The sequence below is a fragment of the Salminus brasiliensis genome, chromosome 3 (genome assembly GCF_030463535.1).
Source record: "Salminus brasiliensis chromosome 3, fSalBra1.hap2, whole genome shotgun sequence".
Classification (NCBI taxonomy): domain Eukaryota; kingdom Metazoa; phylum Chordata; class Actinopteri; order Characiformes; family Bryconidae; genus Salminus; species Salminus brasiliensis.
This window is the reverse complement of record NC_132880.1, coordinates 39,348,146-39,369,591: the sequence shown is the minus strand read 5'-3', so window position 1 is coordinate 39,369,591 and position 21,446 is coordinate 39,348,146. Positions and strand designations below refer to the sequence as shown.

The 21,446-nt window shown below is 40.0% G+C and overlaps 1 protein-coding gene across 2 annotated transcripts in view; it reads right to left on the bottom strand.

Moving 5' to 3' along the window:
• vps50 (VPS50 EARP/GARPII complex subunit) overlaps positions 1-21,446 on the bottom strand; it is a 169,693-nt gene that overhangs the window by 125,497 nt on the left and 22,750 nt on the right. For both annotated transcript variants that reach the window (XM_072676101.1, XM_072676102.1), the window contains exon 5: positions 8,395-8,448. In XM_072676101.1, the coding sequence (XP_072532202.1) occupies positions 8,395-8,448 (54 nt within the window). The remainder of the gene's footprint in view (positions 1-8,394; positions 8,449-21,446) is intronic.

The window sequence follows — 21,446 nt, the reverse complement described above, 5'->3', positions numbered from 1 at the left end:
TGAGCCACTATGGCCCAGGGTTTGCAGGTTCGAATCCTGAGCTATGCCACTTTGCCATTAGCGGCCAGAGGCCAGAGAGCTCAACTGGTTGATCGCACCTTCTCCCCCCGTCCCCCCTAAAGAGCATCTGTTGGTGTGACGAAGATGTTGGCTGCATCAGTTACAAAGGGGTGATTTAACGAGCAGTACTAAATCGAAAGAAAAAGAGCCTTGAACAACACTGCTATCCAGCAATCAAGGGGTTAAACAACAAAAAAAATATGAGAATCTATACAGTATCTCACAAAATAATAGCGCGATACTCGTGTATTGATATTTTCTTACACCTCCACAATATATTGCAATATATCATGTAGCAATTCTCAGCATAGAACTATTACCTGAGAGACACTGATGTAAGCTAGTTCCTTTGCCCTGCATATATGATTTGATTAGCAGGCTCCTAAAGTGCCCTTGCTGATGGAGGACTCTGGCCCAGCTGTAGCCCCTGTGACTCACTGAACTACTGTGAACTTTTTTTTCATTCAAGGTCTGCCAAAATGAGTGATTTACAGTCTCATGCATGCATTGGCTAATTTGGTTCATTTCAGTATCCGAGCCAGCTACCCAAACAGTCCTTAAAGTCAATCCCAGCACACCAACAAAGCACACAGACAAAGCAGATATACCCACAGACTGAGACTTCACCTGCCCATTTCCAACACTCACTACTGGTTCATTAAGGTCATTAACTAAAAGCTAAGCCAGCACGGCTGCCAGGATTGGCCACAGAGGCCACTGTCCAGTCAGACACCTGGACGCTCACACTAACTCTCAAGCTGAAACAGCCCAGTCTAAATAACTCAAGCCCACCTGTTCCGCCAGCCTGAGTGCAGCTAGACAGGCTGCGATGAGCAGAAATCCGGAACACACATCCTGACCAAAGCACAGTGCCATGCCTAGATCAGAGAGAAGAGCTCACTGTTACAGGCAGATGCCTGAGGCAAGAGGACGATGCCTTGGCTCAGTGGCTGAGCTACCTGCTCAGACTCCCAGTGCAGAGTGTCTAATAAACACTGAACTTCTGAGAAATTAACCATTCCGGACTGAAAAAAGCTACAGCAAGTAAAGTGTCAATAGCGTTTCTATAACGGCATGTTTATATTTTTCCCCATTTCTCCCGTCTCGTGGCAATTACTTATGGAGGAGTGGAAATTGTCAGATACTGACCCAAGGGTAGGTGCTCTAGGACAGCCTTGCAAAAGTAATGTTTATGATCATCCTCAAAGTGGAAAGTACATGACATACACACTGCTGTTATTTAAGACAAGCAAACAATCTAGATGCTGGGAGCAGAAAAATGGCCTTGGAATACCTTAAAAAACACATCATTCAGAGAGGTACAGGACCTCATTCAGAGATTGAGAGAGAGACCTGGAACAGAATAATAAGGTGACAGTAGAGGAAGGAGTTGCAATGATTCACAAATGCACTGTTAATTAAAGTTTAGACTTTAGACTTCTTCAGCACAAATGCAAAGTGTATACATATATCTAGACTCCTAAAATTCCACATCAGTGTTTTAATGACATACAAGTATCTGTAAAAGCTAATGAATGAACATTTGGTTAAATGCAGGTAAGGAGAAATCTCAGGGCTTTAGGCCAAAAATTCAGTAGCACACATGGGGGTTTTATTATTTGAACAAAACAGCCATGGAAATGTGTGTTTTTAATGCTGGATGAGTTACAGAGGCTGCCTCTTCAGATGGGCTATTACTTATGTCCCAGTTCAGGGGCTGCATCCCCCTGAAGGACGGGATTAACGAAAGCGTAGCCTTCCAAGGCTGCGTAGACCGCGAAGGCCAGACTGGTCTGTTCTAAGGCGGATTTGCTGTTCCAGCCCTTTACCTTTACACTTCTGACACCTGCCAACCTTGATGGCTCACTGGCACGCAAGGCATCTCGGGATATGAAGGCTGTTGAAGGATCCAACTGTTGCCATGGTAAAGGAGGGTGCATTTCTGCTCCATTTAGCAAGAAGCTTGTGAAACAATACAGCCTAGTCGCACCAGTGCAATGCAATCGGCCTTCAAATACAGCCTTTTCATAGGATGCAGCCCCTGCAAGCACAAAACCACGTTACCAATGGTAATGCTAGCATCATACTGAAAGGCTAGTTTGCTGCTAGTGGAACTGGTACATGGCACAAAGTGGATGAAGTAATGAAGAAGACTAACTTTGAATGAACAGAATAGCCTGAACTGTCTGTTCCAATTCAATTAAACAAAATCTGGTTTAGTTTTATGTAATTTTTGCATGGGGTAAACTGCAACGTTTGCGACATTCTAGCTCAGAAAGAAAGAACAGTTCAAAGAAATCCCTGAAAACCATGACAGCCATGACATTTATGCCCATGATGAGTGTGTGTAAAGATTAAAGAACTTAATCTTCACAGTGATGTATCGTGGCATATGGTGGTAGAACGTAATTCCAGCAGAGCGTTCCCAAATGATTCGTTTTGGCAATTTATTTTTACTTCACTATTTTTTACTAAGTCTTTACAGGGCGAATTACATTCTACAAAGCCTCTAAAAACAGGCCAAAAAATGTGCAGACCATTTCACGCTGATCCATATCACCCTCAACATACTTTCAACCACAGAATTTTTCTCCAGTTCGTTCTTTGAGTGGCAAGACAGACTTTAGGCTGAGCAAATGAAAGGCCAGTGAGGTTTACTCAAGAGCTTTAGGAGTCAGCTTCAGCAGCAGTTATTCTGAGTCAAACCTAATTAGCCCATGACGGTGTAGACACAAGATACATCAAACTGATGCTCTTCAGGCATTGTTGTCATCTTTTGGTGGAGAGCTAAATCATCAGGGAATGTAGAAGCTCTAGCAGTCCAATTAGTCAGTAGGATCTCTCCATCAACTGTGTGGAGAAATCTGTGATGATGCAGTGCTTTTGTAGTGTTTTTAGGGAAGTGTCACAGCTGCTGAGCAAAGTTAAATAGAGGGTTTCTTTTAGCATTCATTAGCACAAAAGTGAACTTCTGGTCATGTGTTTGAAGGTGAGGCTGTGGTTATCATTTTTGCTGACAGTCTGCCAGTGCCATGCAGTGTCGGGAGTGTATTTAGGCTAGGTAAGCGTGGGCTGGGGGTGGCAGCGGCAATGTCATTACTGTGTAATGTCACTGAAGTCCCATGGTTTAAATGGCACGAGGCACCACTGAGGTATAGCAGCAAGTCAACACTGATTAAACTGATTAAAAGAAGCTTGTGATCCACTCTGTTAAACAGAAAATGCAGGCATCCAAATAAGCCAGAAGCAAGGTGCACTACTTATTTCATTAGATCAATTAAACACTGACTTTAGGCATTATTAATTTCATTACCAGCATACACTAATTAAGGATTGCATGTTTTTGGATATCTGTGTAGTTAGGAGGAAATGACTTAATAGGTTTTATTATTGGTTTAATTATTTATTCTCTGCTCGTGGACCTAGTTAACATCAGCCCAGTTAATAATAAAGTCACGTTACTTGTGATCTCTCCATCAACTTCATGGTCAAATGAAACAAAGATTCAGTTGTTTGGTCGCAGTGACCAGAAGTATGTTCACCCCAAGAACACTTTACCAACTGTTAAGCATGGTGGTGGTAGCATCATGTTCTATGGATGTTTTGCTGCCAATATAACTAGGACACTAGGCACCATCTCAAACCATCTCAACTTGCTAAGAAGCATTGAACTACATTATAGGGAGAATAGGAGTTCTTGTAACGCTCAACATGGCGTGTGTTTACACATCAAGTCCCGCCCTTCAACAAAAAGAGCCAATTGTCTTACACATTATTCAGAAAGCAGAGGAACCCCACTCGATATAGGGATCTGCACAAGTGAATTAGCTAGAACAAGCTGAAAAATCATGTTGTTTTACAAATTACTGATGCGAACGCAACAAACTATTCAGGTTCTTGCCTGATTTTATCAGTGATTTTAAATAGGATTTGAAACAGTAATCTTCAGTTTCCAGTATTTTGGTCTCTCCCAAATCATATTAAGATAGGAGTCTGATCTTGTGTGACTGGAAATAACCATAGAGTGGCTGTGCAAAGATTGCCTATAAGGACTTTGGCTGTACGGCTTGTGTTGATTTCAGCAAACCCCCCAAAAATTAAACTTGTGCACAACTACGTCCCTAGTAACGATGTAATGTATGCTGTACGTTATTTTAAAATTTAATCATTTTTGGTTACAAATGAATTTATAGAAGACTAAATGTGTTTATTACACCACATTTCCAACAGCAGAGTGTCGCTGTAAAGGTTTATTGTCTTCTAGTTTTGAGTTTCGAAAGCGTTTTGGGTAGAAATCTCCCCTATTCTCTCTCCATGAACAATCCACTGGCTGGCACCATGTGCCGGGTCAAGCCCCAGGCGACGTATCAGCAGGGAGAGCACGTCAGACCAGCCTCCCCTGCCGAGTTATTGTCCAGAGTGAGAACCCAGGCAAGATTCCAAAAGGGGAAAGACTAAGAACAGGGTTAGCAGAGTTAAAGCCTAGACAACAGGGGCAAAAAGACAAATCACAGAGGAAAAACACAGGGCACTACAGGTAATACTATTAAATTATGATACAATTCAATACAACAACATCAACAACTAATCTCCTTCTGTGAGCGGCTTCACACAGTGGATGTTTTTATTAATACAGACTAAAGCAATACTTGCTCTGTTGGGTCATTTCTGCACTCCACATCAACAATCACTACATCAGTAGGTCGACAAATAACATTATGCACAATAGCAATGTCTGGCAACATAGAATTCAAAAGAATATACTGCACAGGAGCACAAACTAAACGGTAAGTGTATAAGCTAAACTAAAAGTATTCAGATTTGATAATAGGTAACGCTTTGCAGCATGGCAAAGTTAGGCCAAAAAGAATAGGAATTCTCTTTAAACATTCTTTTGGGGTTTTTTTCAGGTGTTTTTCAGGTGTTTTAACTTTATATAAATCATAAAAAGGTTGGAGAATTCCACTTTTCACAACACTTGGGCTCATGGGCCTTCATCCGAGTTGAGGAAAATGGTGATTGTATTGTGTTTAAATACACAAAGACCAGGAAATTAGTTCTCAATGACCGCCAATAAAACACCTGTCTACAGCATCAATCTGCATTTCCTTTTTTTAAATTGAACTTCCTGATCTTTGTGTCTTTTAACAACAACAATACAACCACCATTTCCTTCAACCCTGATGAAGGCCCATTAGCCAAAAGCTGGTTACAAATAACAGAGTGGAATTCTCCAGTCATTACATGTTGCTGGCTTTACTCTTTTTTCCAGTCTTTATTTTTTACCAAGCACCTTTCTGTACAGTGAAATTGCACCGGTTTCTGAATAACTATTATTATTTTCACCCATGCAGATTCTGACTTATAAAAAACAAACCTATTTTAACAGCAGGTTTGTAAAATGAGTTTTGAGCATGTGTCTAAAAATAACCAGTGCATTTAAATTGTGGACTGTTGCTTTAATGATCTCTAAACACCTGTTTTAAAGTGTAGGTTTATAGTTTATAGACTAAGCACAGTTTTGCATGCTCAGTATGAACTACACGCTCTCATTTTAAGAAATTCCTGGCGTTGGCCGTTTGGTGCATTTTCAAATTGCAACTGTGGAACATGTGGACAATAAGTGTTTGCCTAAGTGCTCTCAGATAGACACTGTTTGCAAAAAGACTGGGCTTGGGTCCAGAACTGTTCCAGCACTACTACAGGAGACAAGGACAATCAATCAAAGTACAACCACAGCACAACACTGAGAACAAGGCCAAATATTCTAAAGCCAGAGTGTCAAACTCCAGCAGCGTTTATTGATTTAGTCAGCTCAAAACACATCTGATTTAACTCGGTTTGTGTTTGGGGGGTGAAAATCACCAAACCGTGCAGGATCTCAGCCCCCCACAAACAGATTTGGTCAAGGCTGCCCTAAAGGATTAGCTAAGGACAAGAAGATCAGCTTTCTTTATTCTATTTTCATATTATATTTACAATTACAACACTGGGATGGACTGGCGCCCTGTCTATGGGGTAATCCTGCTTTGCAACTCAATGATTCTGAGCGTGTTTCTGAGCCCATAGCAACTCTGACCAGGAGGATACGGATGATGGATGGATTTACATTCATGGCTTTGGTCTCATGCCCTTATTAAGAGCACTTAAAAGCCCAGAATTGCGTCAGTTGAATCGATTGGGATGTTCAATACAAAGATTTGACTATTCGTTCATAGTTTTTTTCTTATCAGGAAACATTTTACTTTAGCATTTAAAATCCGAAATTGAGCTGGTGCGTATAGTTCGATTACGGACATATAATGTACTGCAATATGGATTTGTGGAATTTTGAGACAGACCGCAGAATGTTTACAATAAGCTTTTTTACAGCTTTTTTTTTTTGGTTTAAACGCTAAAACCGCTTCTTTAACAGTATCCCCCTTCAATCACTCAACAATCACTCCCCCTTGCTTACGCCTACTTAACAAAAGAATTGAGTCAAGACTTGAATTATTTTTAGATGAGAAGAAAAATGGCAGATATGACAGAAGGTTTAGCAACAAATAGCTAACAGGTCTATCTATAGGCCTGTCCCATAGAAATCACGCAATTGCCTTGTGGTCATCCTTTCCCATGTTACAGAGATATGAACATGTAGAACATAGTGGTTGGTGTGGTGCAACAGATAACACCACCACCTGCCATTGAGTTACAAAAACACCATGTGGGAGACCAGGGCTCGATTCCCGGTCTGGGTGACTATGCTGCGCTACACCAATAAGAGTCCTTGGGCAAGACTCCTAACACTACATTGGCCCAATGCTGTAATACGAGTAACCTTGTACGTCGCTCTGGATAAGAGCGTCTGCTAAATGCCATAAATGTAATGTAAATATTGTGAATTAGTCTGTTAATAGACTGCCTGCATTAAACTTGCCCAGATAATTGGTCGCCTGTAGCATATACCCATTTCAGTGGTTTGCCTTGTTCCATGCTGTTGAATAATGAGCAATTTCTTGCACACAGAGCTCACGTTTAGGTTTGCTAGGATTCTTGTTTAATAATGATTTCCATACTTTAGACCCATTCTTAAGCATCATTGTTGCTAGCCTAACTTACCACCCCTTCCGCCTCAGCTTCTCAGTTTTAGCTTGCCTCAATAGAGAACCACCAGTGCTTTTATCAAGCGCACCAGATATTCAGCCCCACTATAATATATTTCTGATTCCCATTATTTATAATTCTCTGTTAAAATATATTCCTTGGGAATTTTTTGTAAGTATTGGTCTATGGTGCACTTGTACATATGGAGAACCAAACCCCAGTCTGTGCTTAGGAAGTTGGGAGGTGTTATAGGCTCTACGCTATACCAGCCACTGCTTTACACTGGTAAAAATAAAGATGCTACAAAAGGTTTGGCTCTGAGTGATGCCATGGAAGAACCACCTTTGGTTCCACGAAGAAGCATTTTTTGTACAAAGACATGTATAAGTGTGAAAAACCTTTTAAATACCTAAAGAATAAAGGTTGGTTCTTCTATGGCACTGATCAAAAAACCCTTTGTAGCACCTTTCTTTTTAAGAATGTACCACAACATAACATTTAAAAGGCAACCAGCAGATAAACCACTGATTCCGGCAGTCAGATTTCAGGAAGGTGCTAATCCATAGGTAAGGGATGGAAATAGAGGTTCTTCGATTGGGGACGAATCCACAAACTGCCTCAATGTAGCAAAGTGAAAATCCTTCCGTCTCCTGATCAAAGTCTGGGCAGTGAAGCCATAAATAACTTGTAAGAAAAATCCTGTTAGAAACGTAGGGGGAGAGTAAGCCTGGAGCGGACACGGCTACTCAATTCTGTCTTCTCCCTCCGCTTTGATCCCAAAAACACACGGAAACGATCATTTGAGATAAAACTCACTTTCTCACTAACGGGCCAGTCAGTCACACCATCTGTGAATCACAATGAGCGGGGCTTATATTTACACTGTGAATCGCAAACATTTCAGAGCATCTCTTCTCCAGCCAAGGTAGAGCTTAGAGCACCTATTACAGCAGTGGCTGCAAGTCAGGCGGGGAAGAGAACTACTCAATTATCCCAGGCATGATTGACAGGCCAAAACCAGAGGAAGGTGCGCAATCTACAAGAGCCGAACAGCGGGTCATACTCCTAATGATGGCGTAAGAACAGAGGAACAAGGCAAGTGGTGATAGGTTAATTACCTAGAAAACATCCAGAGGATTCAAAGGGTGAAAAGCAGGGAGAGGATTAAAATTCTACTTAAAAATTGGTGCAATTTTTCAGGGGGTTTTTTTGTTGGTGAAATTAATGGGGATGCAGAGGAAGTCTTACCTTCACATAGGACGGCTGTTTCTCTAGAATGAGGTCTGCAACTTTTTTCGACACCTGAGCAGAAAAACAAGACAAAGATGAACAAATGAACATCGCTTTCCCTCAACAGGATTGGACAAATCATTAAAAATTTGTTTGAAACATCTTAAGCCTCTTTCACGCTCCATGAACGCTCCTCTATCTACTACCACAATCCCTTAGCTGGTACAAGTACAGACTGTTTTATGGACGTGCTCAGGTCAATCAGTGTCATCAGGGAGGGTGTGCTGCAGCTTACAAAGTCATTCTACAACATAGTCTGATACGGTCATGTGAAAAAATAACACCCCCCCCATTAAATATTTTATTCTTCATTAAGAAATATGTATATATCATCTTTAACAACAACCACAACAACAGCTATAGATAAAAGTGTTGTAACTGCACCACCTTTGCAAAAACAATGACAATTTGATGTTTGGACACCTTACATTCTAATAGCTGGTATTTAATAGCCAACTTCTACCTATTACCTAGACCTTTCAGTCTCCCGCTCCTCCAGGCAGAATTCTTTCAGCTGTATGATGTTTAGAAGGGATTCTTCCCTGCACAGCCCGCTTTAAGCCACCAACAGGGCCAACAGGGCCATGGTTAAAACATTCTCCACTTGTAAGTTATTTTGCAGACAGCAGAACTAATTGATTTGAGATCTTTTTAAATCCCTTTCCAGACTCACCTGCTTCTACAGCCTTCTTCCTGAAGGCCCCAGCGAGCTCTTTGGATATGGCCATGGTGATAACACTCAATTCAACAATCAAAAGCAAACCAAATTAAATGTTTGAGGTTCAAATAAGGCAGTCTCCTACAGAAGTCTCTTAAACCATGTTCTAATCATCACAAAAAATGGCTTTTCTATTAATTACATTTCACGAAAAACTTCCAAGGACATTCTTTCAGTTGTATGTGTTTAGTTATATTACCTCCAAGACTTATCAATTCCTTAAGTTTCTTCAATGGTAAAACTTTCAAAACAGATCAAGACAGACATGTAGACTGTCTCAACACAACGGACACTTGTCTCATGACAAGGTCAGTCAATTACTGCCTTCAGAGCCCGTCAGTGTGAGATCAGTGTGACGGTGTTTACAGCTTGATGGAAGACCTGACTATAGAACAGAACTTCCTGCAGGAGCACAGATCAATCGCAGCCTCATTCAGCGTGAAGAACAGACAATCATGAGTACGGCATGTGTGTGGGAGTGTGTGCTACTGCTCAAAGAGAGAGAGAAAGAAAGAATGTGTGTGTGTGGGGGGGGGGGGGGCTATCTTGGAAGATGTTATTCCAACACCAAGTGAAAGACTACTCTTATAAAAGGCCTCATGCTCTTAGAACGCTTACACAGACCAAAAATACACTTCACAAACTGAAAGCAGGAAGGCAGTCATCAACTTTGATCAAGCTCGCTGCACCATCTATTGGTCAATTTTATCCGTATGAAAACTGAACCATCACTGCAGTGGCTGAAGCTAATCTCACAAACACAACTGAGTGGAGACCGGAGTTGGATCCTAAAATGTGACTTACTGTACTGACTGAACTGATGAGTATCAAGAAATTCTCTCACTCCAACGTAAGCTTTCAGTCCAATCAAGACCGTGTTCATTTTGTTTTTTAGCCATTCACATTTTCTTCCTAATGTGTTCAAATAATGCATTTACTTGTATTTCCAGTTGTTACATGACATAAAAATATTAAGTGTGACATTGGTTGGATTGAAAAATGCTCAGATGTAATTTTATAACCCTGTTATTTTGCCTCATAATGAACCACTTTATGTACCTTTTATGGTGGACTCTGCAGCTCACTGTTCATATACTGTCTGTAATTATTCATATGTTCTTCCCAGATAGTGTTGTTCTTCTCTTGGCATGGCGTGCTTAGTAGGCTGGCAACTCGTCTACATAATCTATGTCACCGATTACAAAACTACAGTGATATGCATAATGTGCATTGGCGTGTTGCAAATATTATCATATACAAATGTATTTATTTATTTATATGGTTCAATTATTTGAATCAAGCACACACACTTTTTTTGGTCTTTTTATAGGTTTAAATTAATCGACTAATCGAAAAAAATAAGTTAAATTAATCAATAAAAAAAAGAATCATTAGGTCCAGCCCTAGTGGTCAGCCAGCTGAAGAGCCAGTAAAGACGGAAGAGTTAGCTCAGCCCAGATATGGCTACTTCAGCTCCGGCTCCGGATCGTGATCTCTTCATTTCCCGTCAATCTGTGAAATGTGCGTCAGTTATAACAGCCTGTGTAAAACAATGAGACCGGAGCTGCGCAGCAGCCTCTACAAGGCGGGAGTGAGACATTTAAAATAGATGGACGTTGGTGACGTTAACTAAACGAAAGGCTTGAGGCAAATCATTATGCAAATGACTTGAATTATTTGAGTTACTCGAATAATCACTTCAGCCCTATAGAGCAGCATGTCACTGCCAGACTCTGCCAATTATGGCAATAGGGGTTGGTAAGCAAACCAGGCTAGGTGAGCGCAGCTTTGCCTGTGCTAGTGTCCACAGAAGGGGAGCTCAAAAACAGCTGGAGCTGAAGTAGCCATATATGGGCTGAGCTATCTAGGGCTGGACCTAATGATTTCTTTTTTTTATTGATTCATTTAATTTATTTCTTTTGATTAGTCAATTAATTTAAAGATCTAAAAACATTTAGATTCAAATAATTGAACCATTAAAAAATACATTCGTATACGACAATATTTTCAATGCACATTATGCAAATCGCTGTAGTTTTGTAAATGACGTAGATTATGTAGACGAGTTGCCCCAGCCTACTAAGCACGCCATGCCAAGAAGAGAACGACACTATCTGGGAAGAACATATGAATAATTACAGGCAGTATATGAACAGTAAGCTGCAGAGTCCACCATAAAAGGTACATAAAGTGGTTCAGTGTAGGCAAAATAACAGAGTTATAAAATTACATCTGAGCATTTTTCACCCCAACCAATGTCACACTTTTATACATTTATACATCATGTAACAACTGGAAATACAAGTAAATGCAATTTTTCAACACATTAGGAATAACAGTGTGTTTCATTTCTATAAAAGAAAGAGAAACACTATCGAGCCCGAATGGACACTAGAAGCGTTGGCAAGAAGCGAGACTTTGAGCATTACACAACTTAACTTCCATCTCCTATCTTTAACACTACAGTAGCCACTGCAGACGAGGTTCAGACTCAACTCCCTAAGCTTCTTTGCATCTGACAATGAGACTCCTAATTAGAAAGGATGACTAATCAGAGACAAATGAAACACAGCATGCACCACCGCGCTACCCAGTCTGGCCTGCTGGCTATGCCACCACACTATACATACACACAGACACACACACGCACGCACAAAGCCCACTAATTCTAGCAATGCTAGACAAACAAATTAATTAATTACAAATAAAATTTGACGTACACACGCACGCACACACGCACACATTAAAAAGACTTTCATAAGTACCAGGTCAATAACGACGAGCACTCAGAGCATCACATGGTCTTCTTTACTAGCTGATAAGAAATAAGAATGGGTCGATACACACTTATTGCAGTCTGGATTCAAGAAGGTTTTTTTTGTTAGTTTTTTTTTTAAAGAGTGTATGTGCACATGGGTTTTTGTGAATTTTCAGGACGAAAACATCCAAAGAGAAATAAGGGTAGCCAAAAGTGCCTGAACCAATAAAACAGTCCTGACATTGTAAAGTGCTTTTAACAGCTCAGTCTTGGCAGACTTTGCCATATGCGATTACTGTGGTTCATTAGAACAAGTGAAAAAACTACCATTCAAAACCCGGTGTGGACCAGCTGCCAAATGAGTACATTTTAAAATATGACTGCAACAAAGACTAAAGACCTGTAAGCAGACCAAACAGCTTTGGTACATGATCAAAACAAGCTTCTAATTCGTTTTCTTCTTTTAATCTCAATCGGCAATTACAGAACAGATAGTTTAGGTTTTAACATGAGGCAGAGGAACGGAAAAAACAGCAACTTTGCAGGAAATGAGGGATCATTTCTAGTGCTCCATGCCAATTTTGTGATGAAATGTGGAAAAAAATAAAATGACAAAAAAATGACACTGGCATTTTATGCCATGCTTTATTACTAGTAAAATTAAGAAAACATTTAGTACCAGGGCACACCGCGGTTCACAAACGAGCACTGATTCAATATGAGACAGATTCTATATGCAATAAATTCAATATCAAGATCAAAATTGAATGCATTTAATATACAAGAGAATATCTAGTATATATTTAATATCTAACATAATATATTTAATATGTAAAAAACTTTAATATGTAAGATTCAATATAATACAATATACAAGATCTGATAGATTTAATATGTATTATATTTAATGGATAGTATTTAATAGATTTAATATGTAAAGGATCAATATATTGTGTGAATATCTAGTATCTATTTAATATATAACCGTTAATATATTGAATAGATTTAATATGTGAAAGCTCAATTTCTAACAGACTCAAAATCTATAGATATAGGTCAATCTGTAATATATTTAAAGCGCAGTAAAAGATTCCAAGACCAATATCTACAGATCAATATCTAACAGTTCATATCTAATATATTTAATACACATTTGATTCAATATGCAATATATTCAATATGTAATTGATTAATATGTAATGAATTCAATATCTAAGATGCAATATAATACAATATACAAGATCAGACAGATGTAATTTGTATTATATTTAACAGATCAGCTTTTAATAGATTTAATATGTAAAAGATCAATATCTAAGAGATTAAATATGTAATGTATTTAATAGATCAATATCAAAAAGATTTAAGTAACAGATTCAATGTCTACATCAATTTCTTAGAGATTAATATCTATAGATCAATTTCTAATACATCAGTGCGAAGGCTAAGTCTACCAGAACTAAAATACATCAATGTGTCTGGAGCAAGGTATCTGAACTACATGCATAAACGCACTCGTGCATATGTAAGCAATCACGCCGTGACACAGTATGACAACAAACCTGCCTGTGCGTGATTAGACACACCAACAACGGGCTCTGACAGAGGCTAAGTGCAGCGAGTGCAGCAGGCTCAATCTGAACAGCAGAGACGTTTCTATTATGCACCGCTCCCACACACCAGCAGTCTCTAGCACAGCGGCGTCAACTTTAATCGCGTGTTCCACCTATACAAACAACACTGCATGCAAAATGAAACGCGAGCAACAATCAGCATACTAAACACCTTCAGTGACTCCCACACTGGAATGCTCAAAGGTCAGGAGCGCTCCTGTGCCTGTGTGCCGTTATTTATTTCTCAGTAAATTACAGTAACAGCATATAACCCACAGCACAGAAGGCCATACACTCAGGTACAGCAGGAAGGAAAACACAAGCCTCACTAGAGGCCTGCAGAGAAGGAGGGCACCCCTCCCGTCTACAAGCAAGCCTCTGCCGAAGTTAATCTAAGAGACAGTCACACGGCAGACAAGCAATTAGCTCACTGATGAGCTGCTGTCAGAGAAGTGTCAGAAGTGTCTGTTAGCTTTGCTGAAGGAAAGGCTTCCAGCTCCCACATGACGCACGCCTTTCTCTCGACTGGCGCTGCCACACAGGCCCAGCAATCAGACACATAGAGAGGGAAAACAGCAGAAATGTAACTTCCAATCCCTTGATGCCCAGTCAGTTATTAGTAAGATATTACAAAACACACAGTGAGGCATGGGAATTACGAATACAAGCGAGCACGGAGTCAATTTAGATTGGATTAGACAGATATTCAGTCCTGTGCAAAAGACCTAAAATGATATGTAAAGCCATTTGTCTGGGAAACAATTTGCTGTGAAGTGCATGTGTGTGTGTGTGTGTGTGTGTGTGTGTGCGTGTGTATGTATCTTAATTCCTCTTAACAAAGTTAGCCCAGTATTTACCCAGAGTTCCAACCCATAACCTACTTTATTTAGCCAATTCTCAATTAAAGCAATGCCGTATAGCAACTGTACCATAAAATAACAGCTTTAATCATTCTGATGCTTCACTGACTGCAACAGAGAGAACTGCTCCCTCAGTCATTGCATCTTCGTGTCTGGAACAGCAATACATCACCTTAGCATGAACTGTGCAATGCTGAGTAACCCCTAGTCATAGTCAAGTCCTGTAAAATTACTCCACATGTCCACATGCGTCTTTACCTTCAGATGGGGATTCTGTATATTTCAGCTTGACAACAAATCAGTGTTCATTTTGACAGGTGATCTTTTAACTACAATGATTATTAGTTTTTGTCTCTTTGCAGCGATTAAGCTACTTATACTTCGTTTGAATGGATTTTAAGTCGACAAAAACGAACAATGTCAAACTTTAGTCAGTTAAATTTCTACAAATTTATTCTATTATTTTAATGATTATTTTAATCATGCATTTAAGGTTTAACTACTACAGAGGCCATATTTATAGATCATTTTCCTAAACAACTGCTTACAAATTATTATACATTTTATAACACATTAACATCCAAAATTATGAAAGGAATATGGACCCTTTCTTCTCCAAATACATTTAGCATTTGTCTAACTTTAAACGGCTTAGAAAAAGTCATTTCAGTCATTTTAGGATGTTGATTGTGATCAGAAGAAGAGGCGAAAAGCAAAAATCCAGTCAGAAGGACACACTGCGGTACAGCTGGTTTGAAAAGTTAACATGTGCTGATCACCGGACAGACAGATAAACGGTTTAGAAATAGTCCCTTTAACACGATCATTTCATTTTTTTTTTTTTGTTGACTGGATGCGTTTTCGCTTTCAAATGCAAACTTTTTGTTGTGAAAAAAAATAAATAAATAAAATCGGTCCCCAATGAATTTTCGCACTGCAACAAATGCACAATTATAGCTGTCCATGAGGAGGAGCTCAACCCTCCATTTGTATTTACGGCAGTGATGTAAAAGTCTCTTGGGGGAGCCCAAGAGCAAGAATCATCATAACATCTCATAGAATGAATATGCACTGTGTGCAGAATTATTAGGCAAATGAGTATTTTGATCACATCATCCTTTTTATCCATGTTGTCCTACTCCAAGCTCTATGGGCTTGAAAGCCAACTACCAATCAAGTAAATCAGGTGATGTGCATCTCTGTAATGAGAAGGGGTGTGGTCTAGTGACATCAACACCCTATATAAGGTGTGCTTAATTATTAGGCAACTTCCTTTCCTTTGGCAAAATGGGTCAGAAGAGAGATTTGACGGACTCTGAAAAGTCAAAAATTGTGAGATGTCTTGCAGAGGGATGCAGCAGTCTTGAAGTTGCCAAACCTTTGAAGCGTGATCACCGAACAATCAAGCGTTTCATGGCAAATAGCCAACAGGGTCGCAAGAAACATGTTGGGGAAAAAAAGCGCAAAATAACTGCCTATGAATTGAGGAAAATCAAGCGTGAAGCTGCCTAGATGCCATTTGCCACCAGTTTTGCCATATTTCAGAGCTGCAACGTTACTGGAGTATCAAAAAGCACAAGGTGTGCAATACTCAGGGACATGGCCAAAGTAAAGAAGGCTGAAAAACGACCACCTTTGAACAAGAAACATAAGATAAAACGTCAAGACTGGGCCAAGAAATATCTTAAGACTGATTTTTCTAAGGTTTTATGGACTGATGAAATGCGACACCTTCTCCAAGCAGTGGTACAGAAAGAAATCGGTATCGTTCAAGAAAAACATGATTTTCATGCAGGACAATGCTCCATCACATGCATCCAAATACTCCACAGCGTGGCTGGCCAGTAAGGGTCTAAAAGAAGAGAAAATTATGACATGGCCCCCTTGTTCACCTGATCTGAACCCCATAGAGAACCTGTGGTCCCATGTGAGATCTACAGGGAGGGAAAACAGTACACCTCTCTGAACAGTGTCTGGGAGGCTGTGGTGTCTGCTGCACGCAATGTTGATCGTAAACAGATCAAGCAACTGACAGAATCTATGGATGGAAGGTTTTTGAGTGTCATCATAAAGAAAGGCTATATTGGTCACTGATATGTTTTTGGTTTTGTTTTTGAATGTCAGAAATGTTTATTTCTAAATTTTGTGTTATATCGGTTTACCTGGTGAATATAAACAAGTGAGATGGGTATATATTTGTTTTTTATTAAGTTGCCTAATAATTCTGCACAGTAATAGTTACCTGTACAAACAGATATCCTCCTAAGATAGCCAAATCTAAAAAAAAACCACTCCAACTTCCAGATATATTAAGCTTTGATATTCATGAGTCTTTTGGGTTGATTGAGAACATAGTTGTTATTCAATAGTAAAAAGAATCCTCTCAAATACAACTTGCCTAATAATTCTGCACACACTGTATAATAAAAGGCTTCTAGATTAAACGTCTCTAGATTAATATCCAATAGATTAAATGCAATTAATTCAATATCTATAGATCAATATTTAAATGATTTAATATCTAACAACGATTTATTAGATCAGTAATAGATTCAATATGTTAAAGACTTTTTTTCTAAAAGATTCAATATCTATAGACAGTTCTAACTGTATTCTTTTAACCATATTTACTAACAAACATGTTCTACCTACTTGTTACTGCATTTCTATTTGTTTATATGTACTGTATGTATTCTACTCTTACATAATGTACCTACACTTACTGAGCACTTTATTAGGAACCCTATACTGGGTAGAGCCTGCCTTTTTTTCCACATGGAAACATTCCTCCGAGACTGTGGTCCACGATTAACATGCAGTTCCTGTAGATTTTTTCAGGAGCACACTTCATGTTGTGAATCTCCCGTTCTACCACATCCCAAAGGTGTTCTACTAGATACAGATCTGTTGACTGTGAAGGCCTCTGAACAACACTGGACTCATTGTCGTGCTCGTGAAACCAGTCTGAAACTACTTTTGCTATAATATCTTGCTGAAGAAGCCATTAGAAGATATGGCATATTCAATAATATGATATGGCATATTGTGGCCATGAAAGGATGCACATGGTCAGCAACAATACTCAAATAGGCTTTCAAGCCATTACTGATTGGTGCAAATGGGCCCAAAGTGCGGCAAGAAAATATCCCCCACACCATTACCCCACCACCTGAACAAGGAGATGTTTCTAATAATGGGCTCAGCGAGTGTACAGTAGTTCTGAACAATCGTCATGACTGCCTCAGGCTTTTGCACAGAGACAGACAGACCGAAAAGAGTTGGTTATAATAATCCTGATACACTTCTTACCCCCCCCCCCCCTCCCCCCCAAAAACGTTTTTTTCACCTTCTCTACTCATTCCCCTTTGGTAGAGGACATTATCCACAGCCTGCTGAAGTGATGCATGTTCAGTAGTTAGCAGAGCAATCTGAACCTCTTTAAAATCCAGTGTGGAGCTATTTTTAAAGCAGAAGGCGAAAATGATTTCAACTCTGTCTGAACTGCAAACACGGGCATGTAAAATGTGAGCTGCAAGTTCGCTTTAAAGCATCATAATGCTAAAAATAACAGCTTCAACATCATTGTGACGCTCCACAGACCTGTGAAACACCAATATTAGTGGAAAATCCTGTAATTTTACTCAGTCCCACATGCTTCTTTCTCTTTCAGTGATGGTTCTGTATCTCTCAGCACGTCCAGAAAAATGTCCTTTAGGGGTGGTACAAAGCGCAAATCACACTTCCTAAACGTAGGGAAAGCCCAGGAGTAAAAAGTACCAATTCTCCATAATGCTGCTTCAAGTTCTGCTGTTCACTGCAAGAGACATACAAACCAAAAAAATAAAAAAATACACTTTTTACACAAATCATTTTTTAACTCCCAGGTCTAGAAAATATTGATGTAATGAAGTACTGCGATATAATGTTTCGCAATACTTTTACATTGATTCTCAGAAATTATTTCTGAATAATAGTTTTGCAAACTTGCAGATGTGCGTCTTTGACTATGACAGTTTTCCTAAAATGTGGCTACACAGCCTGCACTGCTAAAAGTTTAGGATCCTTGAGGACTTTTTGGAGGTTCTTGAATTAACTACCATGGAGGAACCTTTTGCTTTTAGGAACCTTCAAGAAAAGGGATTTAGAAGAAACAGGTCAAGACTGGTTAAAAATGCAATGATACCAGAAACGCTACACTTCATCAGTGGCAGTGCCAACCACTCTGTACAGTTCGGGTAAGGAGAAAAGCACCTGAGAATGCACAACACGTTGAATATTGAGTCTACAACAGCAAAATACCACATCAGGTTGCATCTCTGTCATCCAAAAACGGAAAACTGAGGCAGTAGACACAGCGAAACTGGACAGTGGAAGATGACCCTGCATTTCTACTGAAGCACGCAGGTAATAGTGTCAGAATTTGGTGCAACCAGCACGAATACATGGACCCAGCCTTCCTTGTTTCAATAGTCCAGGCTGGTGGAGGTTGTGCAATGGTGGGGCAATGTTTTCTTGGAACAGCTTACAGCCACTTTGAGTATTGTTGCTGACGTGTGCATCCTTTCACGGCCACAATTTACTCACCTCCTAACAGTTACACCCAGCATGATGATGCTCAGTGAACTCAGTGTTCTTCAGTGGCTTTTGCAGCCATACAGACCTGAATCCAATAAAATACTTCATGATGTGGTAGAACGAGAAATTCACACAAATCACACAGGAACTGGGCGATGCAATCATGGAGACGTATCTCAAAGGAATGTTTCTGACATCTTTTGGAAGAAAGACTTCTCATGGCTTTTCCCACAAGGCTTTCAGTGTTCTTTCGTGGCCTTCCCAGTCACCAGATCTGAATTCAAGAGAACAACTTTGGGATGTGGTTAAACAGAAGATGGAAAATCTGTAGGAATTGTGTGATGCAATCCTGTCAGCATGAACCAGAGTCTCAAAGGAATGCCATCTTGTTGAATTCATGTCACAAAGAGGCTGAGAATTCACATTAGATGGTAAACTGAACAGTGACGTTCTGGATGTGGAAGAAACAGCATGAAGACCAGAGCAACTATGGGCTGACAACTGGATCAGAGCATCTCAGAAGAGGCAAGGATTACAGGAGACTCCCAGGTGGTCATAATGAAATACAATACAGCATGAAAGCATTACTAATGATATTTGAACCAGAGCTATAACAAAAAAACTGCTCTCAGACCCTGAACAGTCTGCTAACAGCAGAGCACACGCACACATGACCCCCATGTTGGCTCTGGGGTCTTTTTTCGTCATCCTGCGCAGAGATGACTAGACCCTGTGATGACAGCAATGTGTGAGAAAACGCCTTAGACGAGTAGCAGCCAGAGGGAAAACTGAGATCACCCCCCCCCCCCCGCCCACACGCAACCCATATATACACTAAACTACACGACTCATCCTCGGCTGTGATCCACACTGCTCAAACTGCCAGCCACGAGTGAACTCAGGATAACTCTGGTTCAAGACAAGAGCCATGTTTGCCCTGCAAACACGCACATGGCTTTGACACACACAGAGCCTGGAGTGACGAGCCAAGATGCAGTAAACAGCCAAACAGAGAATGACATGTACAGCATGGGCACAAATATGGTGCACGGAGGGGCCACTTCACATGCAGCAGATAAGGACTCAAGCTGTATCTTAAGAGACTGTAAGGACAGAATACTGAACATGATCTAGTGGTAAAAGGCCGGGTTAAGGTGAAAAAGTGGAGCTTCAAGTCCATACTGCCACCAAGTGGCCCCACTGGCAAAAGCACGATCTGCCTGTACTCCAGTCCTGCTGAGATTTGGCTTTAGATTATAGATATGCCAGACCAGCGTACTAGTCTTTTTACAGAATATTCTGCTGTAGAAATTCAACAGAATTTTAACTTTACCTCACAGCTCAATAAAGAGCCTAACGTTTACACCTCTGAAGTGAATATTATTAAAAATGTAGAAATAACCTTTTGCATAGTATTTACTTAGACTTATAATCAGCCAGAATTAGAGCTAATTAATCACAAATATGATCTTAAGTTATTAGAAAACCAGCTGTAAAGTTACAGCTGGTTGCAGGAGCTCCACGCAAATCCATAAGTTTCAATGACAACACAGCCCATTTTCCATTTTATTATTTTCCTCTGAACAGTCTTTCAATTGTAAGTAATTTGGTGTAATTTCCTGTGCTAACACGGGCACAAATTTTATTTTCCTCCAGGAATCAGTTTTTGAACCACAATTTTGCTCCATCATAAAAAGGTGGGGTTACATTTTGTTTGAACATAGTGATTGACAGCCTAGGCTGGCAGAGACCGCCTGCAGGAGCTGCATCGCAACCTTTCTTTCAGGTTCATTACCTAGAGCAGCTGGAGTTGTAGTGGAACTTACATGAGCTGCACTTTTACTGTTGAACCATTCCACTAACTGGACGAACTGGAAATCCAGAGGGGAAATCCCCTCTGCTTCGGCACTGTAAGCTCAGTGAAGGCAGTCTGAGACAAGCCTGGTCTGGGACAAGGGGGCAGGTCTAATAACGGAGTAAGCGAGTCTGGCTCCACCTCTGGTTTCTACTGCTCTACGACTCCAGTAGCAAATTTGACAACAGTTATGGCTTCAATTCTAGTGGAAGGGAATGGAACCACAATGTCTATGTTTTCTGCAGTCATTGCATGACTGTTCTTGCAGTTATGTAAAAAAAAAAATAATAATCTGTTAAGTGACTGAAAGAACGGTCTGCCTAATTTACGTGAAATGTACCAGTAATTTCTTGCCAGTACATTTTCCATTAAAATAAATAAATGCACAGTGTGGTACTATAAGGTCAAACAGGGTCCAATAGTGTAAGCTATACTCTGTGCAAACGCCCATAGATTAAGTGAGCGGTTTGTCAGCTGAGACTTGCAACGAATGTCAACAGACTTCTTTGAAAACACTTTCACTTCTTCTGAATGAAAAACGTCCTGCCTGTTCTAAAAAACAGACTTGTGGTTTTGTGCATCTGTGTACTTGTTCCTGAGCTTTCCAGTAAGTATTCAAGCGTCCCATTTC